Source organism: Oncorhynchus keta, chromosome 20 (genome assembly GCF_023373465.1).
Source record: "Oncorhynchus keta strain PuntledgeMale-10-30-2019 chromosome 20, Oket_V2, whole genome shotgun sequence".
In the NCBI taxonomy this organism is placed as follows: domain Eukaryota; kingdom Metazoa; phylum Chordata; class Actinopteri; order Salmoniformes; family Salmonidae; genus Oncorhynchus; species Oncorhynchus keta.
In genome coordinates, this window is record NC_068440.1 from 14,441,000 (window position 1) to 14,457,045 (window position 16,046).

The 16,046-nt window shown below is 45.9% G+C and overlaps 1 protein-coding gene across 1 annotated transcript in view; it reads left to right on the plus strand.

The window, feature by feature from the left end:
• Positions 1-16,011, plus strand: part of LOC118399450 (partitioning defective 6 homolog gamma-like) — a 40,788-nt gene extending 24,777 nt beyond the window's left edge. Inside the window, exon 3 of the mRNA XM_035795547.2 lies at positions 13,039-16,011. Within this exon, the coding sequence (XP_035651440.1) occupies positions 13,039-14,081 (1,043 nt within the window). The 3' untranslated portion in view covers positions 14,082-16,011. The remainder of the gene's footprint in view (positions 1-13,038) is intronic.
• Positions 16,012-16,046: the final 35 nt, after the last annotated feature.

Consider the following 16,046-nt stretch of genomic DNA (forward strand, 5'->3'; position numbering starts at 1 on the left):
TGTGTGTCATCGTCTACAAACAGAGTCAGTGGAGCCTGGCAGGAGGCATGCAGGAGTGGAGAACCTGACACTTGAGAAGCACACAGGAAGCAGTCTGGTTGTGTACAAAGGTGTGGATGGTTCAGGTGTAGCAGCAGAGCTCCAGACCAGTCCTGTTGTTGTTTCAGGTGTAGTTCTAGCCCGGGCCTGTCCCAGCATGCAGCCTGCCTAACGGTTACCCAACAACACCCAGGGACGGTGAGCCTCAACTGGGGAGGAGAGGCTGACACTGCCCCGTGTGGACAGAACCATCCTCTGTGTCTTACACAATGTAAACAGGGGAATTTCACAATGTGATACAGTAAGGCTAAGGAACATAATGAACCATATGCTCTGCACAGTAGGATTTTACATACGCAGGATATTATCAGATTATCTCGCGTTGTTATGGAGATGTGATTTACATACAGTAAATTGAATTTCATATTCTTGTCAACCACCGAATAAGATGCATCTCTGAGGGAATCATAGTGAAAGCAGTTTTACTGTGGTTGAATTCAACCCTAATCAGCATTAGGTGTGTGTGTGTGTTGTCTGTCTTTAATGGTGGATGAAACATGAATCTTTGCCACCATTAGACTGCAATTACCCGTCCAAATCCCTTCTTTCCCGTTCCTCCTCCCCTACCATCGTTTTAATGATACGTACTAGTTCACTTCTCCCTGTGCCTGACATGAAAACCACAAGTTAATAGGCCGCGGTGAAGTCCCAACTCCACTTGGCCGCTGGTGTGATTCTCACTAGTTCGTGAGTTTTTGTTTGCCAGTATGAGTCGTGTGTGTTTGCCAGTGTACATTGGAAGAGCTGGTATTTGAATGTCAACCTGGATTGTTGTGCTTGGACAGGTTGGGTATTAGGATTAACATCGGTAACCAGGATCCTGTCCCGGTAACACTCCACATTTTCAGAAAAAATGACATTACAAGACCCGGGAATCATTTTCCTCCTATGTCACACTAATGCAATTCCCCAAAATACACATGTGCAGTAGCAGATTAGCAAAACAATAAAAGGGCACATTATCCAAACCGGTTGTAGCATGGAAGCCACAAAGTCGCCATAAATTCAAAGCGCGCGCTTAATGGACACTGCCGACTACACACGTGACCCAAATGCAGTTACTAAACCCTACAAGAAACCTCTACAGTAATAGCCAATAAAATGTTTGCCTCTGATCTGTCATTGTGACTTCAGACAGTCACAAATGTGATCGGCCTATGCACAATACACTACCGTTAACAATTCAGAGAGACATGATACTATTTTTCTATTCAGTCCCAATGCCACTGAAACCCAAAATCATGACTCCTGTCTCGCATGAAAATTCCTAACTTTATTCTGTAATCCATAGGTTGCATTATCAACGCATGTCTCTCACCCATGCATGTGATCAACTAACCGTATGAGAGTAGTTATGAATATTTTAAAAACGGAGTTGGTCACCGTTAAGAGCTTGCTATTTAAACTATTTCCACCCTTGGTCTCACTGTTTATTCATGAGCTCATTCATTTGAAGGAGGTTCTCTAGCAAGTTTAGCAAGTTTGGTAATTTGACAAAGTGTGTGAGAGATTCTGTAACGCTATAGGAGTACTCTTGGCGCACTCTCTGTGTCGAGATAACCGACTGCTGAATTAATTGAGGAACATGATAAAGCTCTGAATTTATGAAAGACCTGTTTGGCAATTCACAACAATGTCATTGTTGTTCAAAGGTAGTTCATCTCATTACTAAATATCAGTTTAATTTACGTTGAAATCTTCACATAGTGGCACAGCCAATCCTTACTTTGGGAGAACCCTAGAATTGTGACCATATTTTGGTTTTAAACCCTTTAAATTTCCCGGGACTCTCGGGATAAATATGAATTATTCCCGGTATTAAAACATGGTAAATTTTCGGGCAAAAATTAATCCCAACTGGTTATAGAGCACCATGTGGCATGGTAGTCAGACTCCCCAGATCCTCTCTGATGAGGGGGAGAAGTGGGGTCACAGGAGATGTTGGATGGGGATAGAGAGAGATGGGGGTGTCTGTCGGTGGGGGTACAGTCCTTATCCTAACTTCTCTCAGGACCTGTTAGTTGTTACCCAGAACCTGGGGAGATTAGAGAGAGGGTTATGAGGAGGTTAGGTTTAGGAGGTCTGGCTCTGCTCACTGACAGAGACAGCCAGGCTGGTGAGGGGGTGGAGAGAGGTCAGGCTAGGCCAGACCAGACCAGGCCAGGGAGAGGCTGTATCTAGTGTTGAGGCAGGGATGGGATCATCGGTACACCCTCATTGACCCCCACACGGAGTTTATCAGTGGGCCCTCTTCCTTCCCCTCCCATGCTGCCCAGGTAGATGTCTCACTGGGACAGTGGTGGAAAGACTTATCTTTGGAGTTTAGGAAACTCCATTATTGGGCAATTTAATCAAATGGCACGCCCTCTCACCCCCTCCCCTGAACAAATAAACCATTCTGATATCATTACTGGAACATCCAACATCCAATGATGCCCTTGATTTACAGTCTAAATGAGGCTGTCTATGACTAATACAGCTCTGTGAGTCTACTTTATTAGGTTACTCCTCTTCAGCCTGGATCAGTGTAAATTACTTCTAATGTATCCACTAAGGACACATACATGTTCTCTCGTAATGAACAGTGTGAACCAGATCGAATAGGAATCTAATCTTTCAATCCGGAGCAGGTTAAACATTATTAAAGGACTAAAGAGTCTGAAGCTCTCGCTAATGTAGCTGTCCTCTGTCGGCGTGCTTTGTCTGACTCCTACTCTGTAGTGCTGTCTCTATCTGTCCCTTCCTACTCTATAGCGCTGTCTCTCTTCCTAAAGCTTAAAGCTCTATTGTAGCAGGCTAGAAACGGCAGCAGTCTCCTGCTGTTGTGGTTCAAATAACATCTGTCCCCAATGCACCATCTCTCCCCTTACTCTCACGCTCTAGTGGACTAAGATGGCCATGAGCTCTAAATATGTCATTTTTTTAGAAAGAAGATTTTTGGACATCCTTTGTGGAAGCTTTTAGAAATCCCTTTTTTCCCCATTTTTTGTAAAGTAGGAGGCCGTTGGACTCGCTCCCTCAGATGAACTCCCTCCCTGGCGAGGTCCAGACTCCGATGTCTATCAGGAGAGATGTATTCCTTCGTGTTCTGTCTCTCCTTCCAGTCTCTCTCTTGTTTGTAAACAGACGGGTGGCCCTGACTCCCAGCATGCCACTGTGATTTAAGTCACCCTGCTCCGATACGCTGCCAAAATCTGTCCCACAACCTCCTCTGTTTCTAAATTCTGCTGTGCTTGGCTGCTACTTTAAATGTGAAGTGGACAAAATTGCAATGCTATTAGCCTGTATTCACAGATCAATTGAGATCTAGGATGAGTCGTCTCGTCCCCCCTTATTCATTTAGATTTAAATGGCAAATTCCGATGTCAAATATGGGCCCTGAACTCCCAATTTACTGCTAAAAGCCTGGAAGGCTTGTGGAACTCATGGACAGCGGTAAGACAACGCTCAACATTAACCGCCAACACGTGTTCTGACTTCTCTGGGTAGAGACCATTTATCATTTAACCCCCCCCCCGCCAACCACTAGACAAGTCGGCAACCATGACCTGTGTTAAAAAATGTGATGCGTCTGAAAAAGAGGAGGAGAGAAGACTAATCCTCCATCGTAGTGCTGCCGTTCCTGTTCTCCACCCTGATCTCTTCAGCAGCAGCCCCCTAACTGGTCCCAGATGTCTGGTGGTAACAGGCAGGGGGGAGAGGAGGAAGGGGGAGGGCCGTGCTGCTGACTGTGCACTCTCAGGGAGCACGAGCTCCTCCCTCGCCCGTCTGTCTCTTGAGAGTATTTGAGTAAAGTCAAATCTCCAGAGGCTTTCCTCTGTCTTCCCCTGTCTCCAGCCTCTAGCTCTGCTCCCAGTTCTGGAGGAACAGTGGTTGGAAGGGGTCAGTCTAATAGGTCTTGCTCAGGTTCTTTGAACTTTGTGTGTGACGAGCGAGACGACAGGATATTTCTGTTGTTATGGTAGAGCTGGAACTTAAATAATGTCCTCCCTCATCGGCCACTCTAGCTGTCATCTACTATGTAGATGTTCTTAGGCCCCTAAACATTCCCCCCTGACCCTGCTACCGTGGCAAACATGTTTTCTTATTTTAAATTCTAGGCGATTCCCCTTTTCCATGTTAGTGTTAAAGGAATGCCTTGGCAGCAGTCTTCCTACTGCAACTTAGACCTCCCTGATGCTGGACGGACAGACGGGATCACACAGGTTTTTAGAACCTCTAACTGACCCTTTCCCTGCAGGTGATGCAACACCTCTGGTGGCTGGTGTGGAGATGAGTGGATGGGGAATTTCTCGAGTAATCTCTGGCCAGGCTAGCCACGGCAACCAGTGACATAATGGGAAAGGCAGCCGTGTCCCGTGCCCTGCATACCCTCTATACACCTCTCTGTGGTGGTTATGGTCTTTACCTCATGTCAAACTCATTCCACGTCGGGTTTTCGCTCCTCCCTTGCACTTGATTTATTGAATTAAGGTCACTGAAGAACTCCCCTCACCTGGTTGTCTAGGTCCATGGAATGAGTTTGACACCCCTGGTCCATGCTGGTAGTAAGAGCAGTTAGTCACTGTTTAGTCCGTGGGTAGTCACTTTGTTCCTGTGGTGGTGGAGGAAAGACTCTTTTTATTGTCTCTATGGAAGATAGCCTAGCTGTGTGAGTGGTGTTTGCGTAAGCCAGAGTAGTTTGTTGGCCCAGAGTATTGGTTACCCATGCTGTTTTTAAAGGAGGCTCTTGATCTTTGAGATCATGTGTTCTTCAGTGAGCTGGCTGTTCAGGCCTAGCAGGGGTCTGTAGCAGGGTCACGTCTAAATACTAACATCTCTTCCAGTGGTCACTCCCAGTGGCTAGCCCAAGCCTGGCCTGGGGGGAGGATGTTCTCACCCCTCTCTCTCCCTGACCTCTAACCTCCAATCTCTCACACCAGCCTGGCAGAAACCTGCTGGTTTGTTCCTCTCTGGCTACTGCTCGCTGACCAACATGGTTCTGAGGAGTCTGTTTAGTAATGTACTCAAACTGAACATTCAGGGTCTAGTTCCCGTAGGCGACACCTGGTGAGCAGAGGGGATCCTAGATGCCTACAGTATACCTGGTGAGCAGAGGGGATCCTAGATGCCTACAGTATACCTGGTGAACAGAGGGGATCCTAGATGCCTACAGTATACCTGGTGAACAGAGGGGATCCTAGATGCCTACAGTATACCTGGTGAGCAGAGGGGATCCTAGATGCCTACAGTATACCTGGTGAACAGAGGGGATCCTAGATGCCTACAGTATACCTGGTGAGCAGAGGGGATCCTAGATGCCTACAGTATACCTGGTGAACAGAGGGGATCCTAGATGCCTACAGTATACCTGGTGAACAGAGGAGATCCTAGATGCCTACAGTATACCTGGTGAACAGAGGAGATCCTAGATGCCTACAGTATACCTGGTGAACAGAGGGGATCCTAGATGCCTACAGTATACCTGGTGAACAGAGGGGATCCTAGATGCCTACAGTATACCTGGTGAACAGAGGGGATCCTAGATGCCTACAGTATACCTGGTGAGCAGAGGGGATCCTAGATGCCTACAGTATACCTGGTGAACAGAGGGGATCCTAGATGCCTACAGTATACCTGGTGAACAGAGGGGATCCTAGATGCCTACAGTATACCTGGTGAACAGAGGGGATCCTAGATGCCTACAGTATACCTGGTGAACAGAGGGGATCCTAGATGCCTACAGTATACCTGGTGAACAGAGGGGATCCTAGATGCCTACAGTATACCTGGTGAACAGAGGAGATCCTAGATGCCTACAGTATACCTGGTGAACAGAGGGGATCCTAGATGCCTACAGTATACCTGGTGAACAGAGGGGATCCGTGATGCCTACAGTATACCTGGTGAGCAGAGGGGATCCTAGATGCCTACAGTATACCTGGTGAACAGAGGGTATCCGAGATGCCTACAGTATACCTGGTGAACAGAGGAGATCCTAGATGCCTACAGTATACCTGGTGAACAGAGGGGATCCGTGATGCCTACAGTATACCTGGTGAGCAGAGGGTATCCTAGATGCCTACAGTATACCTGGTGAACAGAGGGTATCCGAGATGCCTACAGTATACCTGGTGAACAGAGGAGATCCTAGATGCCTACAGTATACCTGGTGAACAGAGGGGATCCTAGATGCCTACAGTATACCTGGTGAACAGAGGGGATCCTAGATGCCTACAGTATACCTGGTGAACAGAGGGGATCCTAGATGCCTACAGTATACCTGGTGAACAGAGGGGATCCTAGATGCCTACAGTATACCTAGTGAACAGAGGGGATCCTAGATGCCTACAGTATACCTGGTGAACAGAGGGGAGATGCCTAGATGAACAGAGGAGATCCTAGATGCCTACAGTATACCTGGTGAACAGAGGGGATCCTGATGCCTACAGTATACCTGGTGAGCAGAGGGGATCCTAGATGCCTACAGTATACCTGAACAGAGGGTATCCGAGAACAGAACAGAGGGATCCTAGATGCCTACAGTATACCTGGTGAACAGAGGGGATCCTAGATGCCTACAGTATACCTGGTGAACAGAGGGGATCCTAGATGCCTACAGTATACCTGGTGAACAGAGGGGATCCTAGATGCCTACAGTATACCTGGTGAACAGAGGGGATCCTAGATGCCTACAGTATACCTGGTGAACAGAGGGGATCCTAGATGCCTACAGTATACCTGGTGAACAGAGAGGTACTGAGATTCCCAAACATCTCTGCATCATAACTGTTGCGTAACGGAGGTGTAATATGCCACGTGTTGTCGTCCATCACAAACACCAACTAAGACCCTGAATGTTCTCTCAGATCGTTAGGCTCACGTCAACGGAACAAGTCAACATGTGAGTTATGTTGCTTATTAATGTTCTGTATAGCTAGTGTTTGGTGTTTATTAACATTTTGTAAAGCCAGGCTTACGATTGGTTTGTCACAGAGGTGTAGAATGTTACCATTATTTGCCAGTTTTTGTTATGCAGAGTTCATTTTTTACATTATTTGTTGTTAACCTTTATTTAACTAGGCAAGTCAATTAAGAACAAATTCTTATTTACAATGATGGCCTAGGAACAGTGGGTTAACTGCCTTGTTCAGGGGCAGAACGACATATTTTTACCTTGTCAGCTCGGGGTTTTGATCTAGCAACCTTTCGGTTACTGGCCCAACGCTCTAACCGCTAGTCTACCTGCCGCAACATTATACAGATTAGTCTAGACTAATGTATGTTAGTTTTCCCATCAACGTGAACTTATTATCACGACAACACTACATCACAACAATATGCACTGTTCTTAGATTTGAACTGAACAAATGGGCTCAAAATATAACTTTTTATTTTCTACTTTGTGTTTATCGTTGTACTCTGTGCTGGCAAGTAGGCTACATTCTGGCCAACACATTCCGCTTGCTGGCGAATACATACATTCAGCACTAAACGTACAACAGGGTGTTTGAGAACAAAGCACATGGGGAGGCCTAATAACTGATCATAAAACCCTTTATTGGACTTGAAAATCGGCTCTTTTTCACAGGTCCAGTTAACAAGGAGGAGAGGAGAGTACTATGTAGGGAATAGGATGCCATTTCAGACCTAGCCCAGCCTAAAGGGGATGCAGGATTAGGACTAGGCAAGGCTAGAGTAGCCACAGCTACAGAAACTGAGTTAAGTTAAACCTGTCCTGAGATATCTCCATATCCATCAAGCGCCACATTCCTGACTGGTAAAACCCTACAGAGCAAGCCTGGCAGTCTGACCGGATTGTGGGTGGGAGGCCCTCTCGGCCCTCTTACAAACAGAGGAATTTAGGCACTTCACCTTTAACCCCTAAACACTGACCCATACTGGGATGGGAGAGCCAGGTCAGGTGACTGGCAGCATCACATGGCTTGGTTGAGGCTGTTGTTATACCTTAGAACTTAAGTGCCACCCTCTTCCCTAAATGGTACAGTACTTTTGACCAGAGCCTATGGGGATGCCATTTCGGGTGCCACCTAGTTAGTTTTCAGATGAGTTCTCTTGGGGAAGATGTTTATTTGGTTCATGTCAGTGTTTTCAGTTCCATGCCAAACTATTTAGCTGTATTCCCTCCACATTAGTACCTTTATTACATGTCTTGTTTTGTGCTGCGTCAGTCAACATCAGGCTGAAGGTATTGACTCGACGCATTCAGACTTTTTCTAAATTCCATTTCCCCCCCGATGCTCTAGAAGCCACATAATCATCATGCTCTGATGATCATTCTCTTTTATCCAACAAGGCTGCAGCTCTTACATTACTGGGCTAATTGTCCTTCCATCTTACCATCCTATTATTTGTGTTTGTATAAATTGTCTTTCCATTCTAGTCAGCAGGCTGTTCATGTGGCCTGGATCTTGGTGAGATGCCACCCTTTTCGCTCTCTCTCTCGCTTGTGTTTCTAAGATAGTTCAGAGACTCTTTCTTGACCCTCAACTTTGTTAGTTTGGAAAGGACTTTGGGATTCAGTGGGGGGAATGTGTTCAGTTTCATCAGTGCCTGGGGTTTTGGGACAAGGTGTGCCTGGGGTTTTGGGACAAGGTGTGCCTGGGGTTTTGGGACTAAAGGCGGGACAGTGGAGGGAAGTGTTGGTGCACCAGTCCACCTCGGTAATGAGATGGAGCAGTACAGCCTCAATGTGTTTCCCATCAGCAGACTTGCACTTGTGGCATAAATTCCTCCCTATAATAAAAGCCTGTCTGGCTTCAATCTAAATAATTATACTTCCTGCTGCCTCAACCCGACAACTAAGAATAATTTCTGCACCCTACTTTGATGATATTCAGAAGCTTTGGGAAGCTTTCTTAAAAACAAGAGTTGAAAGCAGCAGTGAAACAGAAAAGGGTGTCTACGGGTATTTTCCAGCCTCTCTCTGACAGGGTGGGCAGGGCAGGAGCTGGAGCCGGCAGGGCAGGAGCTGGAGCCGGCAGGGCAGGAGCTGGAGCCGGCAGGGCAGGAGCTGGAGCAGGCAGGGCAGGAGCTGGAGCCGGCAGGGCAGGAGCTGGAGCCGGCAGGGCAGGAGCTGGAGCCGGCAGGGCAGGAGCTGGAGCAGGCAGGGCAGGAGCTGGAGCCGGCAGGGTGGCTTCTATATGAAAATCCACAGTAGAGCTGGCCAGACTGGGTTCTGTGGCTTGTGGTTCTGTACCTTCTATAGCTGTGGCTAGAGTTGCACATTTTGTGGAATATTCAGAGGTGGAAACTTTCTGTGAGAATATATGGGTATTAATGGAAATATGAAAATGCATATATCATTTAAATATAGATGTTTTTTGCATGGGGTATATTTACCATATATAGAGACAAACATAAACCTTTTACCTAATCATAAGTAGACATAATTGAAAATTATTAAATCCTCCCAATATAAATTTTTAAAAGCAATTTAGTTACAAATTGAACTTTAATTAAATGAGTTGACTCTTCACATGGGATGATTTCACTGAACAATGAAAGTGAATATTGAATGATCCCCAATGATCCATTGCATCTCCCACAAACATTTTCAACATACATCTGTAAAATGATTGAACTAAAGCTTTGGTTGTCCTCCTCTCAGGCTTCCATGTCTTCTCACTAGACCTCCTCAATGTCCACCTCTTGAACATCAGACTCTGAGGCCTCGTCTTCCCTGTCACTTTCCAACCTTGTTGAGGATGGCTTGTTGTCAGGCTCAACAAGCCTCAAATTTGCACGGATGGCCACCAATTTTTCAACCCTTGTAATTGGTCAGCTTTGGTGTGTGTGTTCCCAAACAAGGACCAGTTGCGCTCTGAGGCAGCTGATGTTTGTGGGATTTGGAGGAAACGGGAAAGAGCCAAAGTCCCACCAGGTGGCTGATGAGATGTGTTGGCACGACTTCCATATTGCATCTCCATCCCAAAGCCCTTGCTTGGAAGTGTAGTTTGCCAGACTACTAAGAACCTTGTCCTCATCCAGGCCAAGGTAGCGAGACATGGTAGTGATGACACTGTAGGCCTTGTTGATCTCTGCACCAGACAGGATGCTCTTGCCAGCATACTTGGGGTCCAACATGTACGCTGTGGCATGTATGGGCTTCAAGCATAAGTCTTCACACTTTTTGATGCATTTCAGAACAGTTTCCTCTGCTTGGAGCAACAGTGAAGTGGGCAGGGCTGTACGGATTTCTTCTCTTACATCTGCAAGCAGAGTCTGAACATCAGACAGGATGGCATGGTCTCCCTCAATCTGTGCAATGGCTATTGCTATAGGTTTCAGGCTGCTTACCACTCTTTCCCAAAATACATCATCCAGGAGGATCCTGTTGATGGGGCTGTCCATGTTGGCAGGCTGTGAGATGGCCATTTCTTGGAGAGACTCCTTCCACTCCAGGAGACTGTCAAACATGATGACACCACCCCAACGGGTGCTGATGGGCAGCTTAATTTTTTTTTAAAATTAATTTAACCAAAATTTCCCAAATTCCCAGACTTAACTTCCCATGGAAAATTTATGGGAAATGTATGGAAATTTACCTGAAAGTTTCCGACCCTTTGCTAACCTAGTTGTGGCCATCTGTGTATATAGCAAGGAGTGCAGCAGTTTGCTTTCAGAACAGCCTTATTAAAACAGTTTGTTGTGTCCTGTCATTAGATTCTGTCATTGGTGGGGAGGAGATGCAGAAAGTCATTAGTCGGCCTGGGAGGTTGGGTCAGTACAGTGGTGCACAAAATACTCCCACTGAAACTATTAGCACAGAGAATTGGCCCCCCAAAAAATACTTTAGCATAGGAACTAACACACTTTTCCAGCAGAGGGAACACATCTATACCACGTGACCATATGGTTATCCCACTTGCATATGCTATAACGTCAAACACATACACCCAGGCAAGTGTCCACCCCAGGAGGGACTATGACTCGTGGCCCATTGCCATGGAAGTGGTGGATGTCCCGTCCCCATCCCCCCGTAGGACCTCTAGTTCCTGTTCCTGCAGCACTGTGCTTCACACTGTCCGGACAAACTTCCTCCTTGGATCTGGATCAACACAGCTAGCAGTACAGACATGTCCTGAGAGGAAGATCACAGGATGAGTTTATTATGCCTGAGCAGTCCTCTCACTATCATACTGTATCTCTGTTTCTGGCATTCTCTGTCTCTCTTTATTTCTCTTCCTGTCATTGTCAAGCTGGATAGATAGTAGCTACCTAATGTCATTTTCAGTGAGTGTTTACATTTTACAAGCGGAAGTGAATGAGAGAAATTGTGCAAATGAACGCTTTTCTGAAGGAAGAGCATTATGTGTACAAGGAGCAGAGGGGAGAAGAAAGGAGGAGGGGGAAAAATGCTAGTAGGAAGCACAAGGAAAAAATGGCATCTGTACAGAACTGATCCAGAGCTTTTTGCCTTCTCAAACACTGCAGAAAGACGTAAGATATTTGATGGCAAAAATGTAGTAGTGAATTGCATACAGGTGTAACTTCATCACCTCATGTGCGCTGCACAACAGCGACTTACCGATAGATATACAATGCTTTGGACTCACCAGCTCCCGCTTTCTCATGTTATGCTATTTACAAACAAACACGTGACTGGCTCAACTGTTCATAATGTGAGGGGTGGAATGAAAAGGGCAATCTGCTTTGTCTCCGAGCGTATTGCACAAGTTGACTGTAGGTATTAACTTAAAAAGTTGCTATAAATATTCAAATGTATTGAACAACTTAAAAGAAGTAGTTTTGACGGTATTGAAAAACCATCCTGTTTTTTCCCCAAATACCCCAGTATATCGTATGCCGCCTAAGCCTAGACATATTGGGTTGGTTGAAATGTTTTTATATATTTTTTGAACTGTGAAAATAGTTTTGCTTGAACACACTCCATTGCCCTTGCTTGCAGACAGCGAGTCGTGTACAACTGAAGCTCAGAATGATCGGTATTCCAACTGTAATCCCATCCTGGTGTTTGATTCCAACTGTTCTTCCTGTGGCTCTGTTCCATCCCACTGACTGCAGAGCTACACCAGAGCAGCACTCGTCAGGCTTTCTCTACGGCCCAGAGTGCAACAGGGTCTGCCACAAGTTCAGCCCAGTTCTGAAGTGGAGGAAAAGGATTTCACAGTACACAAGCTGTGGAGTTTTAATGATAAACTTCCCTTTGTCCTCAACTCCTTGTGTGGGTGTTTCTTTAGAGTGGGACTGGTAAACAGTCAGTACGCTGTGACTCTGGTCCCATTTTGGCCATGGTTTGGCTTGGCAGGCAGGCAGGGCCTCCCCAACAGCAGCTGTCTAAGCAGTACCGGTAAAGCGGGACAGCTCTGTCAGCACTGTCAGCACAGACAGGAACGCCCCACACACACACACACCCCCACGCTGTCAGCTCTGCTCTGCCCTCTCAGCGTTTTATTAATGACTCTAGGACTGCAATCTGGAATGTATTGGCAGCTTCACTATTCTGTTGTGTTGATGTCCAAAGTCTGGAATAAAGTTAATCTGTGTTCATGTTGTCATCTTGCAGTTTTATGTGTGTTTTGGTCATTTGTCCATTTTTAAAAACATGAAGGGTTGATGCTTGCTTTACCCAGGGGTAGAGTTAGAGGAGTTTGGACGAAGACCTGTTGACGTGTATGGTAATGAGCACTGCATACATTTCTTGCTACAAATAAAACCTTTATGTATTGTGTTCTTTCAAAGGAAAACATCTGCTCACCATTTGAGGCTCATATGCTTCAAGTGAAGTGTTCCTGAGAGCTAAGCTGTTCTAAGTAGTTCTGTTCTGTGTTTCAGACATAGTTCTGAGCAGTTGTTTTCTCCTGTCTTCCAGAGGCCTTAACGGGTTCTATGTTTTCTGTGTTTCAGTTCTTAGCAGTTCTGTTCTGGGTTTCAGAAAAGGCTCTAACCAGTTCTATTTATCCTGTTGTGTTTCAGAGGAGGTCGACTACAGCAGCTATGGGACTCACTCTCTGACCCGAAAGAAGAAGGCTGTGGTGGCGCTGCGGAACGACGTCAACAGGAAGCGACCTCACATCCGTATTGGCATGCCGCAGGACTTCCGGCCAGTCTCCTCCATCATCGATGTGGACATCTTGCCAGAGTCCCACCGCCGCGTTCGTCTCTACCGCCATGGTTCTGACAAACCCCTGGGGTTCTACATCCGGGATGGGACAAGCGTACGGGTGACGCCCCATGGCCTGGAGAAGGTGCCTGGGATTTTTATCTCCCGCATGGTGCCTGGGGGCCTGGCTGAGAGCACGGGCCTGCTGGCCGTCAATGACGAGGTCCTGGAGGTCAACGGCATTGAGGTGACTGGGAAGACGCTAGACCAGGTAACGGACATGATGATCGCCAACAGTCACAACCTGATTGTCACAGTGAAGCCGGTGAACCAGCGGAACAATGTGGTGCGAGCCAGCCGGATATCCGGCAGCTCCGGTCAGTCGTCAGACAGCAGCGGTTCCACCGGCTACCCCAGCCTGTCCACCGCAGCAATGGCGACCGGTGCCCATGGCTACCCCGACGAGCTGGAAAGCGATGAGGAGTCAGACATCGTTATCGAGAGCACCCTCAAGCGGCCGTCGAGGCGCTCCAGCGCATCAATGGTGTCCGTGGCTTCAAGAACGTCACGCTCCCATACCCAAGCCCCTCCCCAGGCCCCCGTGGAACCCACCAACCCCCCGATCCGACCCCTCTCTGTGGTTTCCACCTCCTCCTCCCACTCCCAGCCCAGCCTCAATGGCCTTTCTCACCACGGCAGCCTCAGCTACATGCTGCACAGGGACCTGAACCTCCAGCAGCCCCAGTTACAGAACCCGCAGCATCACCAAACCCAGCACCACAGCAGCAACCCAGCCCTCCGGGAGAGCAACAGCAGCCTGCACAAAATCCTCAGCACCATGAGGACGGACCCTCGACACAGCCTGGCTTTGCCCCGGGGAGGGGTGGAAGAGGATGGCACAGTCATCACCCTATAATACACACACCTACACTAATAATACACACTTACACACACACACATTGGACGTGAGCTGGAGCATCCCCTGCCCGGTATACCCACCATGAGAATGAACGTTCTTCCTCAAACCTCCTACTAATTTTGTTACATTTTTTATAAAACAAATAAGGACAGTTTATTCTGTATTGTTTGAGTTTTAAGGTTTTCAATGTCTTGTAAATGAGCATTTTAGGCCACTAATGTGTTGGCCTGATGGGGTTCACCTGCTGTCCTTTATTGGCCACTTTTAATCTGAACCTCTATCTCCTTTTTGGGACCAACTTTGAGCTTTTGTTTTTAAGAACAATTCTATGTTTCTGTACAATACTGCCTGTCTACTGATTCTCTATATCTGTATTTTACCTGTGTATTCACAGGTGATTTATCTTCTCCAATAAATGATTCTAAGCTTTAATAAGGAGAAGTGTTGGATCATCACATGTACTAAAACTCTTACTTCCCTTACCAGCAGTCATTTATACCTGGTACATTTTGAACTGCTATCAAGCAATACTTCCTACACTGAACATAGTCTATATCCTGTTTCGTCTTCTCCACTGGTTGTCTGTTTTTGGAGCTCCAGGAATGCAACATGCTCTCTGGAAAAAAGCCATTATCTGACTAGCACCCCTCTCACTTCACCGCTAAGGAATCCTTATCTTTACTGTTTACTCACCTACTTGGCTGTGAACCCTGTTAGTTACAGCAGGCAGGGGGATGTGAACCCTGTTACAGCAGGCAGGACTGCTAAGAGGTGAAGGTGATAACACCTGAATCTGCATCTGCTTAACTTCACTCATTCACTTTCCTACACTGTGTTGGGCACACACATTGAGACCCATGTATGGATCCAGTGGTACTTTGGTTAACAAACGTCTATCTATCCATGATATGGTTAACTTTCATAGAGTACATGGATTCTGTGGGACACTAAGCCTTCATCCATTGGTGGTTTGATTTTTGTATGGGATTCTTCTCACCATTATTCACATTGTAGTTCAAGGCTTTTAAGCTGTCAAGGTTTGCAAAGTATTTTTTTTAACAGTCTTATTGTTGTTTCAACTCTTTAAATCTCCAGGATTAACATTGGATTATCACCCTATTTTGGTTCACAAATATGTCATTTGTGTTGCTCTTTCCTTTTCCTCTCCCCATAGGCTGCTTTGGTTACCGTGACACTGTTCTTATGACCATAGTGCAGTTATTCCATGCATATCTTTACTATGCACAGTCAGTTCAACCCTGTTGAGTAGTGCTATAATGTGTTGGTCACTTCCCCCTTCTGGTAATACCCTGTACCATCGACTGTGTGAGCCAACATATTCACGCCTAGGAAATATTACAGGTTTTATATTTATTACAGAAACATCTAGATTTTTCTGGAATAATGTCTATTGTTTTAATGTACATATGGATTTTATAATAGATTTTTACAAGGGAAAAACAATTACATATGAACAAATAATTCCATGAGGTGTTATGGTACGAGGATGATTATGATGGGGAATATTTCAGCATATCATGTAAACTGGACTGTTTTTATTCTATGGGATGATGATAATGCTGTACAGACATTGCTATACATTCTCCACACTTATTGGAGAAAAGGTTTGTAAAACACTTTGTGCCTTTTTAATTCATTTTAGTCCAGATATGTACTGAGCACTCAAATGTAAACAACAATTGAATGGATATTAGCGCTTGATCTGTAATTGCTCAATCAATATTTAGTAGGCCTAGTTTCTCTTTCAACATAGTAAACCGTAAGTATCACTTCAACTAATTTCCACAGTTGAAATTCAAACCCTTAATGCAATTAATTTGAATTGTATTGTGAATATTGTGTTTATATTTTCTTACTGTTTTGTACATTTTGGGAGATACATTTTGAAATAAAGGTTTAAAATGCACTTGCTGTCCAGTTGTTCATTCCCATTTTCTACTG